The following is a 23,014-nucleotide window of genomic DNA, read 5'->3' as shown; positions in this document are numbered from 1 at the left end:
ATGATTCTCTACTGCACGCTCAGCCTTCACTACACTGATCTGTAGCTACCGACTCGACTGGGACTGACCGAATCCGCCGTCTTCTCTAAATCATGCGCAATCCACCTTCGCCTCCTCCTTGCTCTCGCCGACCTCGAAGCGCTCGTAAGCAGCAACAGACACGTCAACGCCCAGCTTCTTGGCCTGCTCGGCAACAAAAGCGCCAACCTTGGGGTTGCCCTCTTCAATGAAGTGGTCCTGCTCCAGCAGCGTAAACTCGCCGAAAAACTTGTTCAATCGGCCCTCCGTCATCTTGGCGACGATGTGTGCAGGTTTGCCCGAGTCCTTGACCTGGTCGGCCAGGAATGCGCGCTCCTTCTCCACCAGCGCCTCCGGAACGGTCTCGCGCGACAGGAAGCGCGGCTTGGCGGCCACAATGTGCATGGCCAGACGGTGACCAAGCTCCTTCACACCGGCCACCTGCTCGGCCGACGCCGACTTGGACGGGAACTGCAGAGCCACAAGCGCACCAGCACGGCCGAGCCCAGGCGCAGCCACGTTGTGCAGGTAGCTGCAGATCGTTCCCTCTTTGAGCTGGAACTGCACGGCGCGGTTAGCCACAACGTTCTCGCCGACGACGCCCACCAGTTCGGGCACCTTCTCGGCCACAGTGGCACCGTCCACCTCCACGAGCGCCAGCTTATCGGTGGGCAGCTGAGTCACGATCTCCGAGGCTGAAGCATCGGCCAACGCACCAGCCACGCTACTGACAAGGGCCTGGAACTTGTCGTTCATGGCCACGAAGTCCGTCTCGCTGTTGACTTCCACCATTGCGGCAGCCAGACCGCTGTCGGCCACCTTGACGGAAACAAGGCCTTCAGCCGTTTGGCGACCGGATTTCTTGCTAGCTGAAGCAATACCCTTCTTGCGCAGCCACTCGAAGGCAGCTGGGAAATCACCCTCTGTAGCAGCCAGAGCATTGCGAACATCCTTGAGCGGAGCCTGCGACTCAGCGCGCAGCTTCTTGACGGCCTCGATGTCCGGTTTGTAAGTGCTCAGATGACGAGCAAACCGCAACGGTGACGGGCGCGCACAGCGAGACAGAGAAGCAAAGGTCATGATGGCAAGACAGATTGATACACTCGGGACGGTGTCAGCCGCACAAAATTGATGCGATGTGTTCGTTTATTTTTCAAAAGCGAAGTAATAAAACCAGTAGTTGAAAGCTTCCAGAATATTAATAAGCTACACAATTGCAAATACATGAAATAGTCCCGACTATTCGCGGTGAATGGTAAAATCAAGGTCGAGTCCAATACGGACGACCGCGAAACTCCGTAGCAATGCTACGTATGCTACTAGCATACGTCATGCACTGATGAAATAGGGCACAATTGCCCAGCCAGGCGTTTTGGGTGCTAAAAACAGAGCCTATTCTATATCATCGACGTATAGAGCCAAGTTGTGCGATAATACATTTTCATGAAGCGTAAAACTGATATCATCCATTTTTTTAACATAAACAATGTTTAAGTTTAAATATTATTAGTAATAATGACCCGATAATGATATTTTGTGGACCATGTATTTTTCAAAAACTACATTTGCCTTAATTAATAAAAAAATCATTAATTAATGATTGCTATGACCAAGTCTCGCGCGATATTATTTTAATAATCATTCGTGAGAGTTGAATCTGTACTATAATTGTTATCAGTTGGTGCATACTATTTCCTCATGGGGATCGCGTCTGAGTGATATTTCTCCCGGAAATGGGACCGAGTACCACAAAATACTGGAAGGAGACACTAGTAATAAAGCTGCCTGAAACGAGGCCGAAATACTTGAGACGGAAGCTGAAAGGCATGGGAATATCCGGCAATCCAATGACGTTCGTGCTGCTGGAGATACGGAACTGGTCGGTGAAGGCGCTAGGTTCGCCCAGAAGCAAATACAGATCGATAGTCACTAATACCGCAACGAATCCCATGAGCACATTGTTTTTTCAGATTGGCTGGCGGTAGTGCGAGCCGAAGCTGAAGACCCAAGCAGCCGTGTGTTGCTGGAAGATGATCGTGAAGAAGAACAATGTTGACAAGTGGTTATCCGCCATGAGCCACCATTTGGCCGCATCGATGTTCTCGGGTGAAAATGGGCAGTACCAGATTTCGCTGGTTAATAGATGGACGCTGCAACGTTGACAAGCTGCTGGCCGAACAGTGACACGAGTGTGGTGGGTCCAATGAGGCTGGACGTCGGGCGCACAGGCTTTAGTTCCTTCAGTGGCTTGGACAGCGTGATGGCGTACGAACAGCCCAGTAGAGAAAATCCGTCCGAGAGGATCCAGCACCACTGCGACACCATCACGGTGTGATACGACTGGAAGCCCCACATCACCGAACCAATTAGGCCGTATACTATCAGAAACTTGACGGACGCGAACGACGTCGCCAAGCTACAGCGGCCTTCACGGCACAGATCAACCACCGACTGGATCGTCTTCGACTTGCTCGTGAACGGCGACACAACTGAAGCTTCAGCGTCACTCAGAGCCACACCGCAGTGCGCGAAACGAAGAGCACCACAGTCGTTGCCCCCGTCGCCGCACATACCAGTCACTGCTCCTGTCTCCATGTGCAGCTTCACACACTCCACCTTGCCGTCGGGTGTCATGCGACTGTAGATGCGGATGTGCAGTAACAACCTCTTGATCTCGCCCATGGACACCAGGTAGTCGAACGCCACACCCGTGACGGCCAGCTCCACGTCCTCGCCCCGTTCGACCAAACTCTTCACCGCAGACAGGTCGTACTCTTCCTCCGAGTCCACGTCGCGCCACACCAACTTCTTGAACTCAGTCGTTGACACCATCTCACCCAGAATCACACGAGAGCTCGACGACACCATGCCACTCTGGCGAGCAATGTAGCAGCCGCACATGGCGTTGTCACCCGTGATCATGACGGTGCGAATGTCGCCGGCCTTGAGCTTGGCGATGGCGTCGGCCGTGTCGTCCTTGAGCTCGTTACGGAACAGAATGAGACTCAGCAGCGACAGACTCTCGTCCACGGCCTCGCGGTCGTTGGCGAACTCGACAACCTGCTCATGCGTCCAGTCGCTCGGCAGCTCGCGGTACGACAGACCCAAAACGTAGCATCCGTCCTTGGCGAGACGGTCGGCCACGCTCTTGTAGTCGGCCAGCACACTGCCAGGTGTGCTCAGCTGTTGCATGCGCTCGTACGACCCCTTGCAGAACACATAGTACTTGCCACTTTTGCGGTTGCACACTACGACGCTCATGGACATGCGGTGGTGGTCGAAGTCGTAGCGCTTGACGAACTCCAGTTCCAGTCCCGAGTCCACCTTCGACTTCACACACGGCTGTTCTCCTTCCTTCTTGACCAGCTCCCAACCCGTGGCCGTGAACATGCGCACCTCCACTTCGTTACCCACGAGACGGTCTTCGAGAGAGCCGACCGAGTGGCACGTCGTCAGGGCGTACAGAAGATCTTCAGACGACGATGCGTCCTTCACATCGTTGACAATGGGGGTGAAGAGGCCGTCCCTAACCGGTTGAACGCCGAGGAAGTCGAGTCCCTGCTTGGTGAGGGTGCCGGTCTTGTCGAAGCAGAAAATGCGCACCTTACCGGCGAGAGTGATACGTTGGACATTGAGTGAGAAAACGCCGAGCTTTTCGAGACGCTGGGAGGCGTTCACCTGGCCAACCGTGATGACAACGGGGAGGAGTGGACTGATGACGCACGACAGAACAAAGATGGCGTAGCAGAATGCGGCATAACGGTTGCTCAACTTGCCGTTGCTCAACAAGAAGTTGATCACAAGAATACACGCGATGACAGCGTAGACGAGAAGAAGGCCGATCAAGACCTTCAGGTGCTCGTTGTACTTGAATCGCATCGGGATCGGGAACAGGATCGATTGAATCAACTGACCCTTCGTCGTATGCGCACCAGTTGTCTGTACAATCGCCAGAATCTCCTCATTGCGACCCGAAGACAAGACGCGAGTACCAGCGAACAGCGTGTGCTTCTTGCTGCCCTTCTCAGGGTCATACACTTCCGAGCTGCGTTCAGGGATCGGGAACTTCTGCACCGGCATCGATTCACCGGTCAACATGGACTCGTCACACACCGTCGTGCCCTTCACGATGGCCATATCGCACGGCACCACCCAGTTCTCCGATACCTTCACCAGGTCACCAGGTGCCAAATCGGGAGAGGACAACACTCGCCACTCACCGGCACGGAACGCCGTCACATCCGTGCGATAACGGGTCATCTTGACAATCGACGACTGGATCTGACGCTGCGTGTAGATGTTAACCACGGCGGCACCCAGCACCACGACCGTCATGACAATCCCCATGTTCCAGTACGTGAAGTAGTACCAGACGTAGTAGCACATGATCTGGTAGATGTAGAACAGAGTGAAGAACTCCTGCGCCATGGACACTGGCAGCGACGGCATCTCCACGTCAACGGAGTTCGATCCGACCGTGTTGATTCGATGTCTCGCTTCGGTATCCGATAGTCCGCTGGCTTGTTGTTGCATGTCGTCGTAGGTGCGACCGAGTGCGACGACACCAGGCACAAAGCGCTGTTCGGTCTCCTCGTACACGTATCGGGTGTGCTGGAACTCGACAATTCGGAGTCCATCTACCTCCACCACCGGAACAGTCGTACGGTATCCGCTGATCTTTCCCTTGGAGGCGAAGAAGCTCTCGACTTTAGCTACGAAGTCCGACACACCCGATCGATCAGCTAGCAATACCTCGGTCTCGTCACGCTTGAACATGTAGACGAACTCGCATTTGTTGAGTGGGGTACGTTGCCGAAAGAAGTTAAGGATACGATCTTGCGCCGACATAATGCCCACGAACCAGACGAGAGCAAAGACCCACACTACGAAGAAAATTGCCGTGCTGTCCTCCCTTGAGTCGAAAAGCGGTGGGTCAAAGTTGCGATAGAAGTCCGCAATAATTGTAATGAGAAGTGCATGTAAGCCAACCGATGCCACCACCAAGCAGCTGAACACGCACGAGCCGAAGAACGAATTGGAGAAACCTATCTGCAGAATTTTCTCACTGGCTGTCGCTTGCATTTGCACATCTGAGGCGCGAATGCTCGTACGACGGCCATAGGTCTCACTCGCGCCAAGCATAGGGAAAGTATGAGGCGTCGCCAGCAACTTCTTATCGATATCCTTGGCCAGCTGCGTGTCTCTCTCATGAAAGAGTGTATACGCTTTCCAAACTCCAAGTAATGCAAACAGCGAGAGGTACACGAGGTAAATGATGACCAATGGCGTCTCCATGAAAGTAGTGAATCTGACTGTGGGCAGCACAGCGGTAGGATTAGCCGAGCACGCAGCCTTCAGATCCGTGTCAACTGAGCCGTCTCGAAGCATGAGGCTGAAGCAGTTCGCGCCCAAAGGGAATGAAGCATTGTTGTTCCGCCAGTTGCCTTGATATGTCCAAAAGACGGTGCTGTCTTGCGAAGCAGTAGTAGTGATGAGTTACTCTCAGCGCATTGAAGTTCCTCGGTGAGCTTGCCTGTCGCTGTATTCGCTACGGCTTGCACTCGACACACCGTGCTGGGATCGGTGTAGTTGAATGGTGGCGTGCTGGGATGGTACATGGTGTAAGGGAAGTTCACTTGGCGCTGCTTCTCCCAACCGTCCACATAGTACGACTCGTAGTCACCCCCTGACGGACGATTGTACTTTGTGTAGAGCACCTTGATGGTCTCGGAGTACTCGCAGCAATAGTATTCGGGACTGTGGCGGACCGGACATGCAGCGAAGTTATCTTGACTTGCTAGAAGCAGCACGCACTTGCGAAAGGTGCTAGTGTGGCTAGTAGGAGCACTAAGTACCAGAGAGGCATCGGAAACAGTGTGAGATGTCAGTTCGCTGAAGCAGATTGTCGAATGACTCAGTGTGACTACCTGGTGCTGGGAGAGAGTGCAGCGTTCCTAATAGTGTTTCCGAGCGCCAGACCAGGCAAAGAAACTGTAATCATGAAACAGCACATGTGCCTATTCTACTTGGATGGTCAGAGTGCGTGAGTACTGTACCCAGTCACACGTAATGACGATAGTGCTAGACCATTTGAGAGTTTTATCAAGACACGTTATACTCGGACGGAGCAGGAGTAACATTCGTAATGATGATCTAACACTGTGATGGGTTTGATTGTATGACTAAGTACAGTGCACTACAACACGGAACACTACTAATACCCCCGCAGGGCATGTGCTGTCTTACTTCTTCATCGGGATCAGGTCCTTATGGTACTTGTTGCGGAAGTACGAGCGGACAGGACCGAGTACCACGAAGTACTCGAACAGGATGCACGTGAAGACGTTGCCGAGGAGCATGGCGAACAACTTGAGGCGGAAGCTCATGGGCATTGGAATGTCCGGCAGTCCAACGACGTTCGTGCCGCTCGAGATGCGGAAGCGATCGGTGACGATACTCGGCTCACCCAGAAGCATGTACAGGTCGAGCGCTCCGACCGCCGCGAAGAACGCGATGAGCAAATAGTTTTTCCAGATGGGTTGGCGGTACGTCGAGCCGAAGCTGAAGACCCATGCTCCAATGTGCTGCTGGAAAATAACCGAGAAGAACAGCGTCGTGGCCAGGTGGTTATCCGACATGAGCCACCACTTAGCAACATCCACATTGTCTGGGGAAAAGGGGCAGTACCAGATTTGACTTGAGAGCAGATGGATGCTGAAACACAAGTAGATGATGTTGATCACCTCCTGTCCGAGGATAGAGGACAGCGTGGTAGGTCCAATCAGGCTCGACGTCGGTCGCATATCCTTCAGTTCATCCAGTGGCTTGGACAACGTGATGACGTATGAACATCCAACCAGCATGAAACCCTCGACCAAGATCCAGCACCACTGTGAAAGATTGATGGCATGGTAATACATGAACAACCGAAGCACCGAACCGATGAGGCCGTACATGATGAGGAACTTGACGGACGCGAACGACGTCGCGACACTGCAACGGCCTTCACGGCACAGATCAACCACCGACTGGATCGTCTTCGACTTGCTCGTGAACGGCGACACAACTGAAGCTTCAGCGTCACTTAGAGCCACACCGCAGTGCGCGAAACGAAGAGCACCACAGTCGTTGCCACCGTCGCCGCACATACCAGTCACTGCTCCTGTCTCCATGTGCAGCTTCACACACTCCACCTTGCCGTCGGGTGTCATGCGACTGTAGATGCGGATGTGCAGTAACAACCCCTTGATCTCGCCCATGGACACCAGGTAGTCGAACGCCACACCCGTGACGGCCAGCTCCACGTCCTCGCCCCGTTCGACCAAACTCTTCACCGCAGGCAGGTCGTACTCTTCCTCCGAGTCCACGTCGCGCCACACCAACTTCTTGAACTCAGTCGTTGACACCATCTCACCCAAAATCACACGAGAGCTCGACGACACCATGCCGCTCTGGCGAGCAATGTAGCAGCCGCACATGGCGTTGTCACCCGTGATCATGACGGTGCGAATGTCGCCGGCCTTGAGCTTGGCGATGGCGTCGGCCGTGTCGTCCTTGAGCTCGTTACGGAACAGAATGAGACCCAGCAGCGACAGACTCTCGTCCACAGCCTCGCGGTCGTTGGCAAACTCGACAACTTGCTCATGCGTCCAGTCGCTCGGCAGCTCGCGGTACGACAGACCCAAAACGTAGCATCCGTCCTTGGCGAGACGGTCGGCCACGCTCTTGTAGTCCGCCGGCACACTGCCAGGTGTGCTCAGCTGTTGCATGCGCTCGTACGACCCCTTGCAGAACACATAGTACTTGCCACTCTTGCGGTTGCGCACCACGACGCTCATGGACATGCGGTGGTGGTCGAAGTCGTAGCGCTTGACGAACTCCAGTTCCAGTCCCGGGTCCACCTTCGACCTCACATACGGCTGTTCTCCTTCCTTCTCGACCAGCTCCCAACCCGTGGCCGTAAACATGCGCACCTCCACTTCGTTACCCACGAGACGGTCTTCGAGAGAGCCGACCGAGTGGCACGTCGTCAGGGCGTACAGAAGATCTTCAGACGACGATGCGTCCTTCACATCGTTGACAATGGGGGTGAAGAGGCCGTCCCTAACCGGTTGAACGCCGAGGAAGTCGAGTCCCTGCTTGGTGAGGGTGCCGGTCTTGTCGAAGCAGAAAATGCGCACCTTACCGGCGAGAGTGATACGTTGGACATTGAGTGAGAAAACGCCGAGCTTTTCGAGACGCTGGGAGGCGTTCACCTGGCCAACCGTGATGACAACGGGGAGGAGTGGACTGATGACGCACGACAGAACAAAGATGGCGTAGCAGAATGCGGCATAACGGTTGCTCAACTTGCCGTTGCTCAACAAGAAGTTGATCACAAGAATACACGCGATGACAGCGTAGACGAGAAGAAGGCCGATCAAGACCTTCAGGTGCTCGTTGTACTTGAATCGCATCGGGATCGGGAACAGGATCGATTGAATCAACTGACCCTTCGTCGTATGCGCACCAGTTGTCTGTACAATCGCCAGAATCTCCTCATTGCGACCCGAAGACAAGACGCGAGTACCAGCGAACAGCGTGTGCTTCTTGCTGCCCTTCTCAGGGTCATACACTTCCGAGCTGCGTTCAGGGATCGGGAACTTCTGCACCGGCATCGATTCACCGGTCAACATGGACTCGTCACACACCGTCGTGCCCTTCACGATGGCCATATCGCACGGCACCACCCAGTTCTCCGATACCTTCACCAGGTCACCAGGTGCCAAATCGGGAGAGGACAACACTCGCCACTCACCGGCACGGAACGCCGTCACATCCGTGCGATAACGGGTCATCTTGACAATCGACGACTGGATCTGACGCTGCGTGTAGATGTTAACCACGGCGGCACCCAGCACCACGACCGTCATGACAATCCCCATGTTCCAGTACGTGAAGTAGTACCAGACGTAGTAGCACATGATCTGGTAGATGTAGAACAGAGTGAAGAACTCCTGCGCCATGGACACTGGCAGCGACGGCATCTCCACGTCAACGGAGTTCGATCCGACCGTGTTGATCCGATGTCTCGCTTCGGTATCCGATAGTCCGCTGGCTTCTTGTTGCATGTCGTCGTAGGTGCGACCGAGTGCGACGACACCAGGCACAAAGCGCTGTTCGGTCTCCTCGTACACGTATCGGGTGTGCTGGAACTCGACAATTCGGAGTCCATCTACCTCCACCACCGGAACAGTCGTACGGTATCCGCTGATCTTTCCCTTGGAGGTGAAGAAGCTCTCGACTTTAGCTACGAAGTCCGACACACCCGATCGATCAGCTAGCAATACCTCGGTCTCGTCACGCTTGAGCATGTAGACGAACGCGCACTTGTCGAGTGGCACACGGACACGGAAGAAGTTGAAGATGATGTCCTGCTTCGCCACGATCACGACAAACCAAAGGGAAGTGATGACCCACACGATAATGAACACAAGAGCATTGTCCTCAGACGTGTCGAAAAGCGGAGGGTCAAAGTTGCCGTAGTAGTCGCAAATGATTATGATGAGGATCACGTTCAATGCGAGAGACGCCACCACCACACAACCAAAGACAAAGTTGCCTAGATACGAAGGGGAGAAACCCGTTTGCAGAATACCCTCGGCAGCTTCGATCTGCATGCGAGTATCGGAGACACGGACACTCGTGTGGCGGCCGTTGGCATTGCCCGCGACTGCACGCGACGGCGTCTGGGGCGTGTTAATGAGTTTCTTGCTCATCTCGTTTACCGACTTGTTTGCGTTCTGCATGAAGTTTTTGTAGACCGTCCAGCCTCCGAGGATGACAAAGAAGGCCAGATACAGCAGGTAGATGATGACCAACGGAGTCTCCGTAAACGTAGTGAATCGAGGCTCGACAGTTGAAGACGTGGATATACATGCGTCCATCAGATCCGAGTCGACTGTGCCGTCACGAAGCATGATGCTGTAGCAAGTGGCACCAACGGGGAACGTAGCGTTGTTGTTGCGGACGTTAGCTGCATACGTCCAGAAGACGGTGCTGTCTTGAGACGCTGCTACGAGGGACGAGTTGGTGTCGGCACACTGCAATTCTTCAGTGAGCACGCCCGTTGCCGTGTTGGCCACGGCCTGCACTCGGCAGATCGTGCTCGGGTCGTCATAGTAGAACTCTTGCGTCGTAGGATGGTACATAGTGTACGGGTAGTTCACTTGACGCTGCTCGTTCCAACCGTCGACGTAGTACGACTCGTAGTCGCCGCCCGACGGGCGGTTGTACTTGGTGTAGAGCACCTTGGTGGTCTCCGAGTACTCGCAGCAGTGATATTCTGGACTGTGGCGCACCGGGCAAGCGGCGAAGTCCATTTGGTCAGCCGCTGCAGCGCGTACTTGAGTGGGAACTAACGTGGCCAGAGCCATCGTTGGCAGGAGCATCGAACTCCAGCGAGGCATCTTTTTTGTAGTAGACACTGAGAATTGTGCTTGATGTGAGGAAGTTTCGATGTGAGCTCGCCGATGCAAATTGCCGAATGATTGGACTTTGGGCGTGGAAAGTAGGGTATCCAGATAGAGCACCACCGTCTCTGTAACAGCTACAGAAAGGCCACGGTTTCGGTGCTGGGACTTCTCAGTTTGAACATCCAAACAAAAAGGTGAGGCGTTGGGGGTTATGCTGGGGGCTGGTGAACTGAGAGAACCGGTAGCAAGAAGTAGAAAGTAAGGCAAATGCGTTAAAGTATATTATTATAAACGCGGGACTTGGATGTGCCCATGTAGATTTTGAACCTTCACTTTTCTGCCGACCCAGGCAATCGCTGCTTGTTGATGTACTGTAGATAGGACGAGGATCTGCACCTTGGACGTTTAGACGAGCTGCGATGATCGCAGTGCGATCTATTGAAAACAAAAACGCCGTTAAGTTTACGACGGGATCAAACATTTCCCTAAGCGCTTGATCAAAGCGGTTTCCTTCAGCAACTTGAAAGCAGGCCTGGTCTGGTATTGCCAGAGTACCATGGTACTTTACAGTTAAGTGTATAGTTCTGTTTTCCCAATGCTGGAGTCGTGAAAGTTTTGGCCGTGAATGCACCGAACTTTCAAGAGTACGGTGGGAATTTTTGTCAGCGTCGTTGGCTTTTATCTTGTCTTGCAAATCAGACCACTCGTGCAGCGTGTTCCTAAAACCATGTTGCCTTTTTAGCTGGTACCGTACTTAAGTCCAGTACAGACTCCGCCCAGAAACTAAAAAGGGTGGACCTTCAAAATTCCCAAAGGATATCAAGTAATTTTCGGCTATTAATTCTTGCAATATTATATTATCACGTTTACTCTGGCTGATAAAGCTGAAAGTAATATGAGCGCGTTTGCAAGGGTATAAGTTGTATGTGCTTTTTGGGGGGGTGGAGTTTGTACTGTACATGTACATACATGACTGTAAATTTTACAGTGTAAAACAAAAAAGCACGGCGACGATCCAGATGAACTGCGACGCAACCACAAGTATCTAGCAGCTGATACATGTTTTAATACGGTATGTACCGACAATCCTCTTTGTAGTAGTACCGTCGGGAAGCCATCACTACCGCTATCCAAAGCTGTACCATTACAAGGTACCATATTTTTTGCTGTCATTGGACTATATCACAGCTCTAAAGCTGGAGTGCGCCAAGCCCTTACGAGCTTCGCAATAGTAGACCCGCACCCTTATCTATGAGCTGCTGGAAGCACACGGTTTTGGTTACGAGAGTTGTGAATACTACGTATCAGAGTAAGAGTCCTGAAGGGGAGGACACCATGATGATGTCGCAGTAGCAAAGCCTGATGTCTATCGAACAGCAAGAGAGCGTAGTCGTAAACGAGCCGATTGACAAAATGTGTGGCTCAATTCTCTTAAGTTAAGGACCTCTCGATAATAATAATCGTCGATTTTGTATCACTAAGTACAATCTGGTAGAGTAGTTTTGACTTGGGCATGTTCTTTTAACTACCAGTACTGTAGCAGAATCACGTTAACCTCCTTAAGAGGGTATCACTATTTGGGATATCACTGTAAAGAGGATTGTCTCTACGTGGCCCGATGGAAATCCCTTTTAAATACAGTATCAATGGCAAAGTACTATTAATAAATGGGTTTATAATGCCAACTGCATTTTCTTTTTTAATTATTTTTTTAAATGTCTCGTGAAAAAAGCTTTTAAGGTTTTAAAATAGCTGTTTCTGCTCGACGCTTCTTTGTAAAATAACCGCAGCGGTTTTTTATTATTGCAACGCGAGCTGTTGGAATTGCAATCATCATGATGCAACCAACACACAGCTATCCCACAGTGTAACCCAGGTTGGGGTGCCGTAGCAGACAGGTTTTACCCGAACAGTACATGTATAAATGCGGGGGCCGGTGGAGTGCAACTGCAACGAGAATCTAAAGCAGTGCATCGCTTTAGCGGAGACTTATCTCGTGATTGTCTCCCCGAAGTAGTGAGTGGAAAAAGTATGCGAGGATCTCCAAAATTAGTTCTGGTTCTGGTAAGAACCTTTGATATTCAGTACTAAGATTGTTAGAGCCCGCAAATCATTTAGACAGGGTTTGGAATTACATGTAAGATATGAGTTTACGCCTTTTACTAATACGAATTATCGAGAGGCGTATCTAAACTCGTCGCTTTAAATTTACTAGAGCACTAATATTATTTCCGCTAGTTAATGTGGAACCCAAGCAGCCACAAGTATCTCAATCATCCCTGCAGTAGCGTGCCGTCGAACCCATTCGTTCCTTCTGCGAATCCGTAGAGCCTATAAGGGAGATTCGGTCGAAACTTGTGAGGGAAATGAGACTCACTGTCTGACGAATGATGGCATACTCCCACTTTATTTAGGACTTGGAACCGCGGAAATTCTAGAGTTGACTCTTTGCGCATCAATTAAAATAATTTATTTTTATGGCTTTTATTGGATTTGCAAAGTATTAGACATTTAATCAACGCATGCAAGCGCTACTGTTTTAGCATTTAAAGCACTTTAATGAGCTGCTTTACTACTATTTTAGTACACCTAAAAATAATGTCAATTATAATACCCTGCCTACTGTTCAATTTAGTTCTGTTGAACAAGATTGGAGAATCAGCACGTTTCCGCAATGATACCGGCCTCAGTGCAAACTGTAAAAAGTTCCATCGCTTTATAAAATGTTAGCAGTTTAATAGCACGGCGATGACTTGTGACCACCGATATATGCATGTAATAGCGTTTTTTTATTGTGAAGACGGGGGCTACCGGCATACGAAACGGTTGAATCCATCACATCGCTCTGTACAATGTATACAGTTCTGTGCGTTCCCAGTGGGCACTGCCCACCCAACATTGGCCCGATGGCAATGTCATTGGCATTGGGTGGGCCATCAAACCTTCAGTTGGTAAAGTATTCTTGAAGTCTTCAAGTGTACCAGCTGAATGTTTGGACTCCAAACTTTGGAGTGACAATGATGCGTTTTTTTCTGCCTCTCGGGGATCTTATGTTGAAGTGCAAGAGCGCCTCAGAGCCTCCTGCTAGTTGTATCGGTACTCTCGAGGCTCGAGTCGAGCCTCAGTCCTCAATTTGCGAGCTGAAGTACAGCAAGTCGCTCACTATTAATAACCATCCATTTTATGTGAATACAGGCTAAAGCTCACGTGTTCTATAATAAGACTGGTGCTGGTAAGAGTTTTTCGCCGGACTATGCACAAAGGATACTCTTCATTGGACAAATTAAGTTCTTTATCGCAGTACCGTGTTTCCTACACCGTGTTGAGCACACAGTCGGTGGGCAGGGGAGCTCATTGCCGCGTCCTGCGAGTTGCCCCAGCGCCACGCAAACGTTGATGAATGCCTCTGAGTCTCCAGGCTGGAGCCCAGCACCATCCCACGATGTCACCCTGAATGGATGGGACAGCAGGCATGAGAGGCATAGATGCGGCAGGATGAACACCTTGAGGCTCGAGTCGAGCACAGACTCTGTATTAATAACCGTCGCTCTGTGACAGAGCGACGGTTATTAATACTGTACCGGTAATGGGCGCCATTGTGAATTGTGACCTCCAGCTGTGCATGGGCCGTGTCACTATGGCATCTTTGGCAAAGATTATTTGCAGACCGCGCCGTAGTTACAATATGATGTGTCTCAATCGCATGCAGCGAGAACGCCTCGATTGCACGAGCCTACAGCAGTGTCAGTGCGACTCAATATCGTCGCGAAGGTCGAAGCAAGGTTCCACAACAGGGATACTGTAGCAAGGAGCGAGCTACGCAAAACAAAACATGTTTTACGTCGTCGCAAACACGGTGAGCGTGTGTCGCGATCTGAGGCTGGGTGCCAGTACATGTACAGCGTCTTTATGCAGTGTCCATGTACTTAAAGTAGCATTCACTGTACTGTATGACAGCCACCATCGAGGTACGAGGAGCATACGCTTTTCTAGCCAAAAATAAACACTTTTTGGTGAACGGTAGACATAATTGACACGACCAAACACTGAACTGACCGCTGGCATACACTTTTCTGACCACTAGCAAACACTTACCGAGCCTTAGGCTCGGTCTTATATCTGCCCACAATAGCGGGATGGGATGCCTGCAATTTCGAGAATCCGCAGGACTTCCAACCCGGTGTTATAGACAGGTGGCTCCGAACCGCCACTGGCTCGTGTCGGCGGTGACGATTGGATTTGAGATGAGCGGGATTTGTGTATCCCAAGACCGTGCCACAGTGGGACGAGAAGGGGTGTCAACCCTACAGGTCATCCCAATGGTCCATCCCTCTTTTGGGACGATATAAGACTGAGCCTTAAAGAAAGGACGTGGGATTTCACCTCTTTTACGTACGTCTGCACTTTCCGTGCGGAACCTGCACAAAACGGGCGAAACGCTCATAATTACCAATTACCTGACTTGGTCAATTAATTCTGAACCGCTGGTTTACATTTCCCCGACTTTGTCAATTAATTCTGAACCGCTGGTTCACATTTACCTGACTTTGTCAAGTGAACATAATAATGCTAACCACCAAATCGATAGAAAAGGTACTAAATTTGCATGGAAAAACGTTTGGTGCTAAGCACAGTTTTTATTTGTCCTAAAGAACACATTTGTAGGGATATTAAAAAACTTAAGCCCGCTTACGCTGAATTTGTCTCTACTACTCCGTCTAGCAAATAATTCTGAACCTCAGCCTAAAGGGTCAGATACTCTCCTACCTGACCACCACCCAAACGTCTGCACGATGCCCCCCAAACTCTTTGGGACCAAGCGTGCCAAGCTGCATGTCGAGTCCGACTTCGTCAAGTATCGATGGGATCATTTTTGCTGCTCGAGCATTTTTTCAGTGAGAGCAAAATGGTGCAGCATTTGCGCAGGCGACCACGAAATGGTCGAGCGCCGCCTGCAATGTAAGAGCCCGACTTGCGGAGGATCGGGGTTGCCGAAGAAGTGTGCAGTGCAATGGAAAGTTCAATACTGCGAAGTCTCGTCGACGTGGGTCGTTCTCGAGAACACTGAGAGGCATTCACGAGGCGATACGCCGTGTGCTGTAGGACCACGCCCACGCGTTACTCCTGAAATGCGGGAGTACATGAAACGCATGGATGAGAGCGCAGTACCACCACGCTTAATATGGAGTAATAACTTGTGACGATAGCGGAAGACTACTCTATATGCCTTCCCACGTCTGTAGCGGGCGGTCGAATTACACCGCCCAAGGAGGCTACACGATTGGCAAAAGTATTGGTTTCAACGAGTCGGGTGGCTATGTACGCTACCCCCACGCCTTCGGTGGTACGTGTTTTATATGTTGGCGATGATCGAGAGATCCCTACAGAGGTGAATGACATCTCGTCGCTTTCAGACGACGTTCCTCTCAGCAGTGAGCGTCTCGCTTCGTTAATTTCCCCCGAGTGCCTTCAAGATGAGAAAAACAAAAGGCGGCGAGCTTTTACAGGTCTGCTGTTAAGTGGTCAGTGCGTCGAGCCCACCACGTTGGTATGCCCAGAGAGGGGTGGGTGGTGCGAACAGACTCCAACCAGTGCTCCTGCTACTACTATGAAAAGTTTTTGTCTTGCGCGCACATTATTTGCGGTCGCGCTGCGTACGGTCTCAGCGTTCCTGGCGTCAACGGATACCAACTAAAATTTAAAGATCGACGGATTCGACGAAATGTACAAGGTCAAGGTAGGTGGATCAAGAATTTGGTGCCAATGTACAGAGGACTCAGATGACATTGCCGGGGGTTTTACCCGCACTACCCTTAGCTATCCCGGATCATTTGCATTGCGGTCCGATACGCTATCCCTCGGGTCTTATGCTAGATTCATACGTTCCCAACCAGATTTTGGAGTGCGGGTGCGGTGGGAGTAAACCCCGAGGCATGGGATACGCGCCTTCCGGGTAATTACCAGTACGATACGTGGAGCATCACCCCTCAATACCTGACACCAACCGTGGCCCTGCCCTTGAGGCATACGCGGGGTAGACCTCCGCTAGCATCCCCAGCGCTAGATGCTCAATACGTACTACGGTGAGCTCAGCATACGAATAACATTTTCTTAGTTGAATGACACATTGCTTTGAATTCTATTGTGAACAAGTCTTGTACTAGCTGTAGTCTTACCTAAGCGTGGCATCACGCTCGGTAAAACAAACCTCTGTTACGAGTTGCTAGTCTACTAGTACATGTTGTCGTACGGACAAGTAAGTGTTCACAATAAAGGTAAACTGTTAAATAATTGTCAACATTAGAGTTTATAATTACGTGCCAGTGTAACTTAATTGTGAACTCTCGGCCCACAATTAATTGACTAGATCGCATTATTGTAAACCGCAGCCCATCTAGAACTTGGCACATAATTTTAGCACTGTCATTTAGTTATGAGGAGCTACATTGTGTGATAGTATTAGAAATTTAAAGTACTTAACCGAATAGGACCGGTCACTATAAAAAAATCCTTCGGACCGGTTCACTTTAAAGAAACATTCAATTTCCTCACTTCTTCCCACTCGGCACCCCCTGAGCTAACGAAATGACCCAGAAGACGAGAGTGAGGGACCAGTGGGCGACCATTCAGTCCTGGAAGCGTCACCCCGGGTGGTCAACTGCGGATGCTGTGCGCCATCTCGGAATCGCCCGACCGAAGCTCCTTACTTGGAAGAGAAAATACTGGAACATGCTGGAGCCACCAGAGGAAGATGGCCAGCGCTATCGAGTGAAGGGAGCGGGGCGTCCGTACAAGCTGGCAAGCTACGAGTTTCAGGCCTTGGAGTACTACGACAGAAGTTTGCGGGAGGACGGAGTGGTGCACTACGCAGACTTCCTGCGATACCTAAGAACTATTCCTGAATTTGCCATAATACACAGGGAAACGCAACGATCGCGAGCAAGACGCTTCATGAAACGATACGACCCCGGTAGCGAAGAGGCTGGGGCCGCAAGAGCTGCTGTTAATGCCGGTGATCCTGCGCTACACGTGGAAGCTGGTACAAGTGGAGATGCAAATGCAGACAAATCATACCCCGTATCAGATGTCGCTCTCTGCGAATCAGGCGAAGGCCCTAACCCGGAATCAGTCGAAGATTCCGCTCCGATTCCATCGGATGCATCAGTTTTAGAATCAGACTTGGAGCTCCCAGGACCAGTGGCTAGCGTTGAATCAGGGGTGGAATCAGAAAAGAGAAAAAAGCCTCGATTTTGCCTTGAAAATCCAACTGGAGATCCCGACACCAAGCTCCTGCAACAGAGTGCCGCCCCATACAGCCTGCAGCCACGAATTAACCTATTTGTACCTGTACGCATCTACCCCCACGCCGCAGGTAGGTCCGCAGAGCTTGTCTCGATTCCACTCTTCGCTGATGACATCGCCAGCGTAAAGGAAGGAGCTCCGATTACTAGCTCCGTGGTTGACTATTGTACCTCTCGTTACACAAAACCCGAACCAGAGCTCATGTTACCTGCAAGATCGGCTGTATTTTCCGCCATTAACTACGCCTACATCAAGCACTCGGGTCGGGAGTCCAGCGCCCCCGACACAATTGGTGATTTCGATTGGAGTGGATACAAATATGTATTACTGCCTGTGGCGTTTAACGACCACTGGAGCGTTGTAATTATCCAGAATGGCAGTGACGCAAAAAAGATATATTATCACATCGACTCGCTTCACAATGGTCACGACAAGGAGTATATTTCGCGTGTCTGGACTGGTGGTTTGCGGTTCTACACACGAGCCGTGGGAGATTCGAGGCAGCCAGGGGGTTTTCCTACACCTGCAAGCCCCGCCCGACTAATGCGGTAGATTGCGGCATATATATGCTGCACTACCTTTACAAGGTCGCCCAGCATATCAAGCAGCACAAGCCAAGTTCCATCCTGCTGCAGATTGAGACGCTTGCCAAGGGTGGCTTCAATGCCAGCAAGGCCAACCAAGCCAGGACGTCTCTGCTTTCTCAGCTCACAAAGACTATGTAAAAGCTAGCTACTAGGACACAGATTTACTGAATTAAGTCGTTTAAAATGACAATTTTTCTCTTCTCCGTTGATGTACGGCTTGCGCAAGCTAGGTAGGCCTCTCATGCCTCGGAGCCCATGGAGCATGGACCCGCTCTAAACTCGAGCAAATGAAGACACGCTGCCCACAGGAAACAAAAGCCATGATTTGCTGTGCAGCAGCGTGCTCGGCGTCGTGCAAACGCTTCTACGTGTGAAAGTGTATACTGGCGGGTATTTTGTGGTGTCTACTGAGGCCGAATCTCATTCTAATGTGGGCTTTCACACTCGAGGTACAGTGTACAGTACAGTTGACAAGGCCCTTAGCGAGATTGCTCTTCAAAGGGGGGGGGGCAATGTATTGACTCTTCGATTAACTACAAAACGAACTTGCTAAGTAATTTTTAGGATAAATAACGCTACGCCGAAGCGAAAAATCCACAGAGGCCTGAAGTAGGCCATTTTGATCCAGGACGGGCCTGGACCCGAGATTGCTCTTCAAAGATGCACTTCCTGCGACATGTGCTGGTTCGAGCAGCGATTATTGGCATTTTAACTAACAGGACTCCAGCCGCTTGTGCGTAGTATTAATAGCACAAGCACTGCTACATGTACACGTCTCCGTCTTCGCACGACACCCTCGCCAGCCATTTACTTTCTTCGCTGCTCAGCCCCATCAATTTTCCGCTCGCCGCCAGCCTGTCTATGGATTGGTCCGAGCGTCGAAAACATGTCTGCGAAAGTCTCACCAGTCCATGGATACTGGGGTTCGAACGCGATGTTTGGATGCGTGTGCAAGTCCCATTCGATGTTTGCAATCAATGCCTAGCACACCCAACCAACCAAAGTATCTTCCTCATTTCCCACCACCAGATTGTCAAGATGCCGTGCTGGAGCTCAGTGCTTCTGTCAACGCTGGCTCTTCACTCATGGGAAGCTTACGTCACGTAGCGACTTGGTGTTTTTCCGTAACAATACCCTAAGATCGCTACAGCTTGCTCCCCTTGCAAATGCATTCCTCCAGTGCCAAGCAACGCGCTTGTCCGATCCGACACAGTCCTAAATTCTATTGCTGCGAGTACTCGGAGACTACCACAGTGGTCTACACCAAGTACAATCGACCGGTTGGCGGAGACTACGAGTCGTTCTACATCGATGGCTGGAACAAACAGCGCCAAGTGAACTACCCGTACGTCATGTACGACACACAGACGCCTAAATTCTACTACAACGACCCCAGCACAATCTGTCGAGTGCAGGCTTATAGCCAAGCCGGAAACGGGCCAGTTGACGGGAGAGTTACAGTGTGCCGACTTCAATTCATCATTGATAGCTGCGTCGCAAGACAGCAAGCACTCTCATGTTGCGTGACGACTCTGTGGATTCGGATTTTAAGGATGCTTGTATATCAACGTCCACAACCACGACCCCGCATTTCACCTCGTACACAGAGACTCCGCTAGTCATCATCTACTTTTTGTATCTCGCCTCCTTCTTGCTGCTCGGTGGTACAAGAACTTCAAGCAGACGGCCAACCAGTCCGTGAACGAGACGAACAAGAAGCTGGTTGCTACCCCACAGACGCCGTCAAGAGCTGTTGTGGGCGATGCCAATGGTCGTCACACGGGCGTTCGTGCCTCTGATACGCGAAAGCAGATCGAAGCCAGCGAGGGAAATTTACAGACACGGCTCTCAAACTCTTACCTCGGCACGTTCGTGTTTGGCTGTGTAGTGATTGCGTCGCTGGCTCTGAACGCTTCTCATCGTCATTATCGCCGACTATTACGCCCCCCCCCTCGTTGATGCGTCAGAGGACAACGCCGTCGTGTTCATCGTCATGTGGGTCATCATGTCGATCAGGTTTGTGGTTATCGAAGCGTTGAAAGATCGAATTTACAACTTCTTCCGTCTACGGGTGCCATTTGACAAGTGCGAGTTTGTCTACATGCTGAAGCGGGACGACACCGAAGTTCTTCTTGCGGATCGATCGGGTGTGTCGGACTTCGTAGCTAAAGTCGAGAGCTTCTTCGCCTCCAAGGGAAAGATCAGCGGATGCCGTACGACTGTTCCGGTGGTGGAGGTAGATGGACTCCGAATTGTCGAGTTCCAGCACATCCGATACGTGTACGAGGAGACCGAACAGCGCTTTGTGCCTGGTGTCGTCGCACTCGGTCGCACCTACGACGATATGCAACAAGAAGCCAGCGGACTATCGGATACCGAAGCGAGACACCGAATCAACACGGTCGGATCGAATTCCGTTGACGTGGAGATGCCGTCGCTGCCAGTGTCCATGGCGCAGGAGTTCTTCACTCTGTTCTACATCTACCAGATCATGTGCTACTACGTCTGGTACTACTTCACGTACTGGAACATGGGGATTGTCATGACGGTCGTGGTGCTGGGTGCCGCCGTGGTTAACATCTACACGCAGCGTCAGATCCAGTCGTCGATTGTCAAGATGACCCGTTATCACACGGATGTGACGGCGTTCCGTGCCGGTGAGTGGCGAGTGTTGTCCTCTCCCGATTTGGCACCTGGTGACCTGGTGAAGGTGTCGGAGAACTGGGTGGTGCCGTGCGATATGGCCATCGTGAAGGGCACGACGGTGTGTGACGAGTCCATGTTGACCGGTGAATCGATGCCGGTGCAGAAGTTCCCGATCCCTGAACGCAGCTCGGAAGTGTATGACCCTGAGAAGGGCAGCAAGAAGCACACGCTGTTCGCTGGTACTCGCGTCTTGTCTTCGGGTCGCAATGAGGAGATTCTGGCGATTGTACAGACAACTGGTGCGCATACGACGAAGGGTCAGTTGATTCAATCGATCCTGTTCCCGATCCCGATGCGATTCAAGTACAACGAGCACCTGAAGGTCTTGATCGGCCTTCTTCTCGTCTACGCTGTCATCGCGTGTATTCTTGTGATCAACTTCTTGTTGAGCAACGGCAAGTTGAGCAACCGTTATGCCGCATTCTGCTACGCCATCTTTGTTCTGTCGTGCGTCATCAGTCCACTCCTCCCCGTTGTCATCACGGTTGGCCAGGTGAACGCCTCCCAGCGTCTCGAAAAGCTCGGCGTTTTCTCACTCAATGTCCAACGTATCACTCTCGCCGGTAAGGTGCGCATTTTCTGCTTCGACAAGACCGGCACCCTCACCAAGCAGGGACTCGACTTCCTCGGCGTTCAACCGGTTAGGGACGGCCTCTTCACCCCCATTGTCAACGATGTGAAGGACGCATCGTCGTCTGAAGATCTTCTGTACGCACTGACGACGTGCCACTCGGTCGGCTCTCTTGAAGACCGTCTCGCGGGTAACGAAGTGGAGGTGCGCATGTTCACGGCCACGGGTTGGGAGCTGGTCAAGAAGGAAGGAGAACAGCCGTGTGTGAAGTCGAAGGTGGACTCGGGACTGGAACTGGAGTTCGTCAAGCGCTACGACTTCGACCACCACCGCATGTCCATGAGCGTCGTAGTGTGCAACCGCAAAAGTGGCAAGTACTATGTGTTCTGCAAGGGGTCGTACGAGCGCATGCAACAGCTGAGCACACCTGGCAGTGTGCTGGCCGACTACAAGAGCGTGGCCGACCGTCTCGCCAAGGACGGATGCTACGTTTTGGGTCTGTCGTACCGCGAGCTGCCGAGCGACTGGACGCATGAGCAGGTTGTCGAGTTCGCCAACGACCGCGAGGCCGTGGACGAGAGTCTGTCGCTGCTGAGTCTCATTCTGTTCCGTAACGAGCTCAAGGACGACACGGCCGACGCCATCGCCAAGCTCAAGGCCGGCGACATTCGCACCGTCATGATCACGGGTGACAACGCCATGTGCGGCTGCTACATTGCTCGCCAGAGTGGCATGGTGTCGTCGAGCTCTCGTGTGATTCTGGGTGAGATGGTGTCAACGACTGAGTTCAAGAAGTTGGTGTGGCGCGACGTGGACTCGGAGGAAGAGTACGACCTGTCTGCGGTGAAGAGTTTGGTCGAACGGGGCGAGGACGTGGAGCTGGCCGTCACGGGTGTGGCGTTCGACTACCTGGTGTCCATGGGCGAGATCAAGGGGTTGTTACTGCACATTCGCATCTACAGTCGCATGACACCCGACGGCAAGGTGGAGTGTGTGAAGCTGCACATGGAGACAGGAGCAGTGACTGGTATGTGCGGCGACGGGGGCAACGACTGTGGTGCTCTTCGTTTCGCGCACTGCGGTGTGGCTCTGAGTGACGCTGAAGCTTCAGTTGTGTCACCGTTCACGAGCAAGTCGAAGACGATCGAGTCGGTAGTTGATCTGTGCTGTGAAGGCCGCTGCAGTGTCGCGACGTCGTTCGCGTCCGTCAAATTCCTGATAGTCTACGGCCTCATTGAGTCCGTTCTCCGATTGTTCCAGTACTACCACGCCGTCGTTATGTCTGGATCCTCGCGGTCGGCTTCACACTCGTGGGCTGTTTGTACGTCATCACGTGGTCTAAGCCACTGAAGGAGCTGAAAGACACCCGTCCGACG

At 51.8% G+C, this 23,014-nt stretch overlaps 4 protein-coding genes across 4 annotated transcripts; 1 reads left to right on the top strand and 3 right to left on the bottom strand.

Annotated features, from left to right (window-relative positions):
• Window positions 1-90: 90 nt before the first annotated feature.
• On the bottom strand, window positions 91-1,137 carry PITG_17607 (elongation factor Ts, putative; the record flags this gene model as incomplete). The annotated part of the gene is made up of 1 exon (XM_002896440.1): window positions 91-1,137. The coding sequence occupies one exon, from the start codon at window positions 1,096-1,098 to the stop codon at window positions 91-93; it is 1,008 nt and encodes a 335-aa protein (XP_002896486.1).
• Window positions 1,138-6,260: 5,123 nt separating this feature from the next.
• Window positions 6,261-9,677, bottom strand: PITG_17606 (cation-transporting ATPase, putative; the record flags this gene model as incomplete). Its single annotated transcript, XM_002896439.1, has 3 exons — window positions 6,261-6,983; window positions 7,044-9,431; window positions 9,474-9,677. The coding sequence occupies 3 exons, from the start codon at window positions 9,675-9,677 to the stop codon at window positions 6,261-6,263; spliced, it is 3,315 nt and encodes a 1,104-aa protein (XP_002896485.1).
• A 3,453-nt stretch (window positions 9,678-13,130) lies between these two features.
• On the bottom strand, window positions 13,131-15,624 carry PITG_17605 (uncharacterized protein; the record flags this gene model as incomplete). The annotated part of the gene is made up of 5 exons (XM_002896438.1): window positions 13,131-13,168; window positions 13,777-14,021; window positions 14,568-14,617; window positions 14,869-14,890; window positions 15,500-15,624. 5 exons carry the CDS (start codon window positions 15,622-15,624, stop codon window positions 13,131-13,133), a joined length of 480 nt encoding a protein of 159 aa, XP_002896484.1.
• Window positions 15,625-18,340: 2,716 nt separating this feature from the next.
• Window positions 18,341-22,988, top strand: PITG_17604 (P-type ATPase (P-ATPase) Superfamily; the record flags this gene model as incomplete). The annotated part of the gene is made up of 5 exons (XM_002896437.1): window positions 18,341-18,495; window positions 19,112-19,284; window positions 19,616-19,715; window positions 20,201-20,229; window positions 20,329-22,988. The coding sequence occupies 5 exons, from the start codon at window positions 18,341-18,343 to the stop codon at window positions 22,986-22,988; spliced, it is 3,117 nt and encodes a 1,038-aa protein (XP_002896483.1).
• Window positions 22,989-23,014: the final 26 nt, after the last annotated feature.

This window comes from Phytophthora infestans, genomic scaffold (genome assembly GCF_000142945.1).
Source record: "Phytophthora infestans T30-4 supercont1.60 genomic scaffold, whole genome shotgun sequence".
In the NCBI taxonomy this organism is placed as follows: Eukaryota; Oomycota; class Peronosporomycetes; order Peronosporales; family Peronosporaceae; genus Phytophthora; species Phytophthora infestans.
Note: the sequence above shows the minus strand (reverse complement) of the source record. Positions and strands in the feature narration are given on the sequence as shown.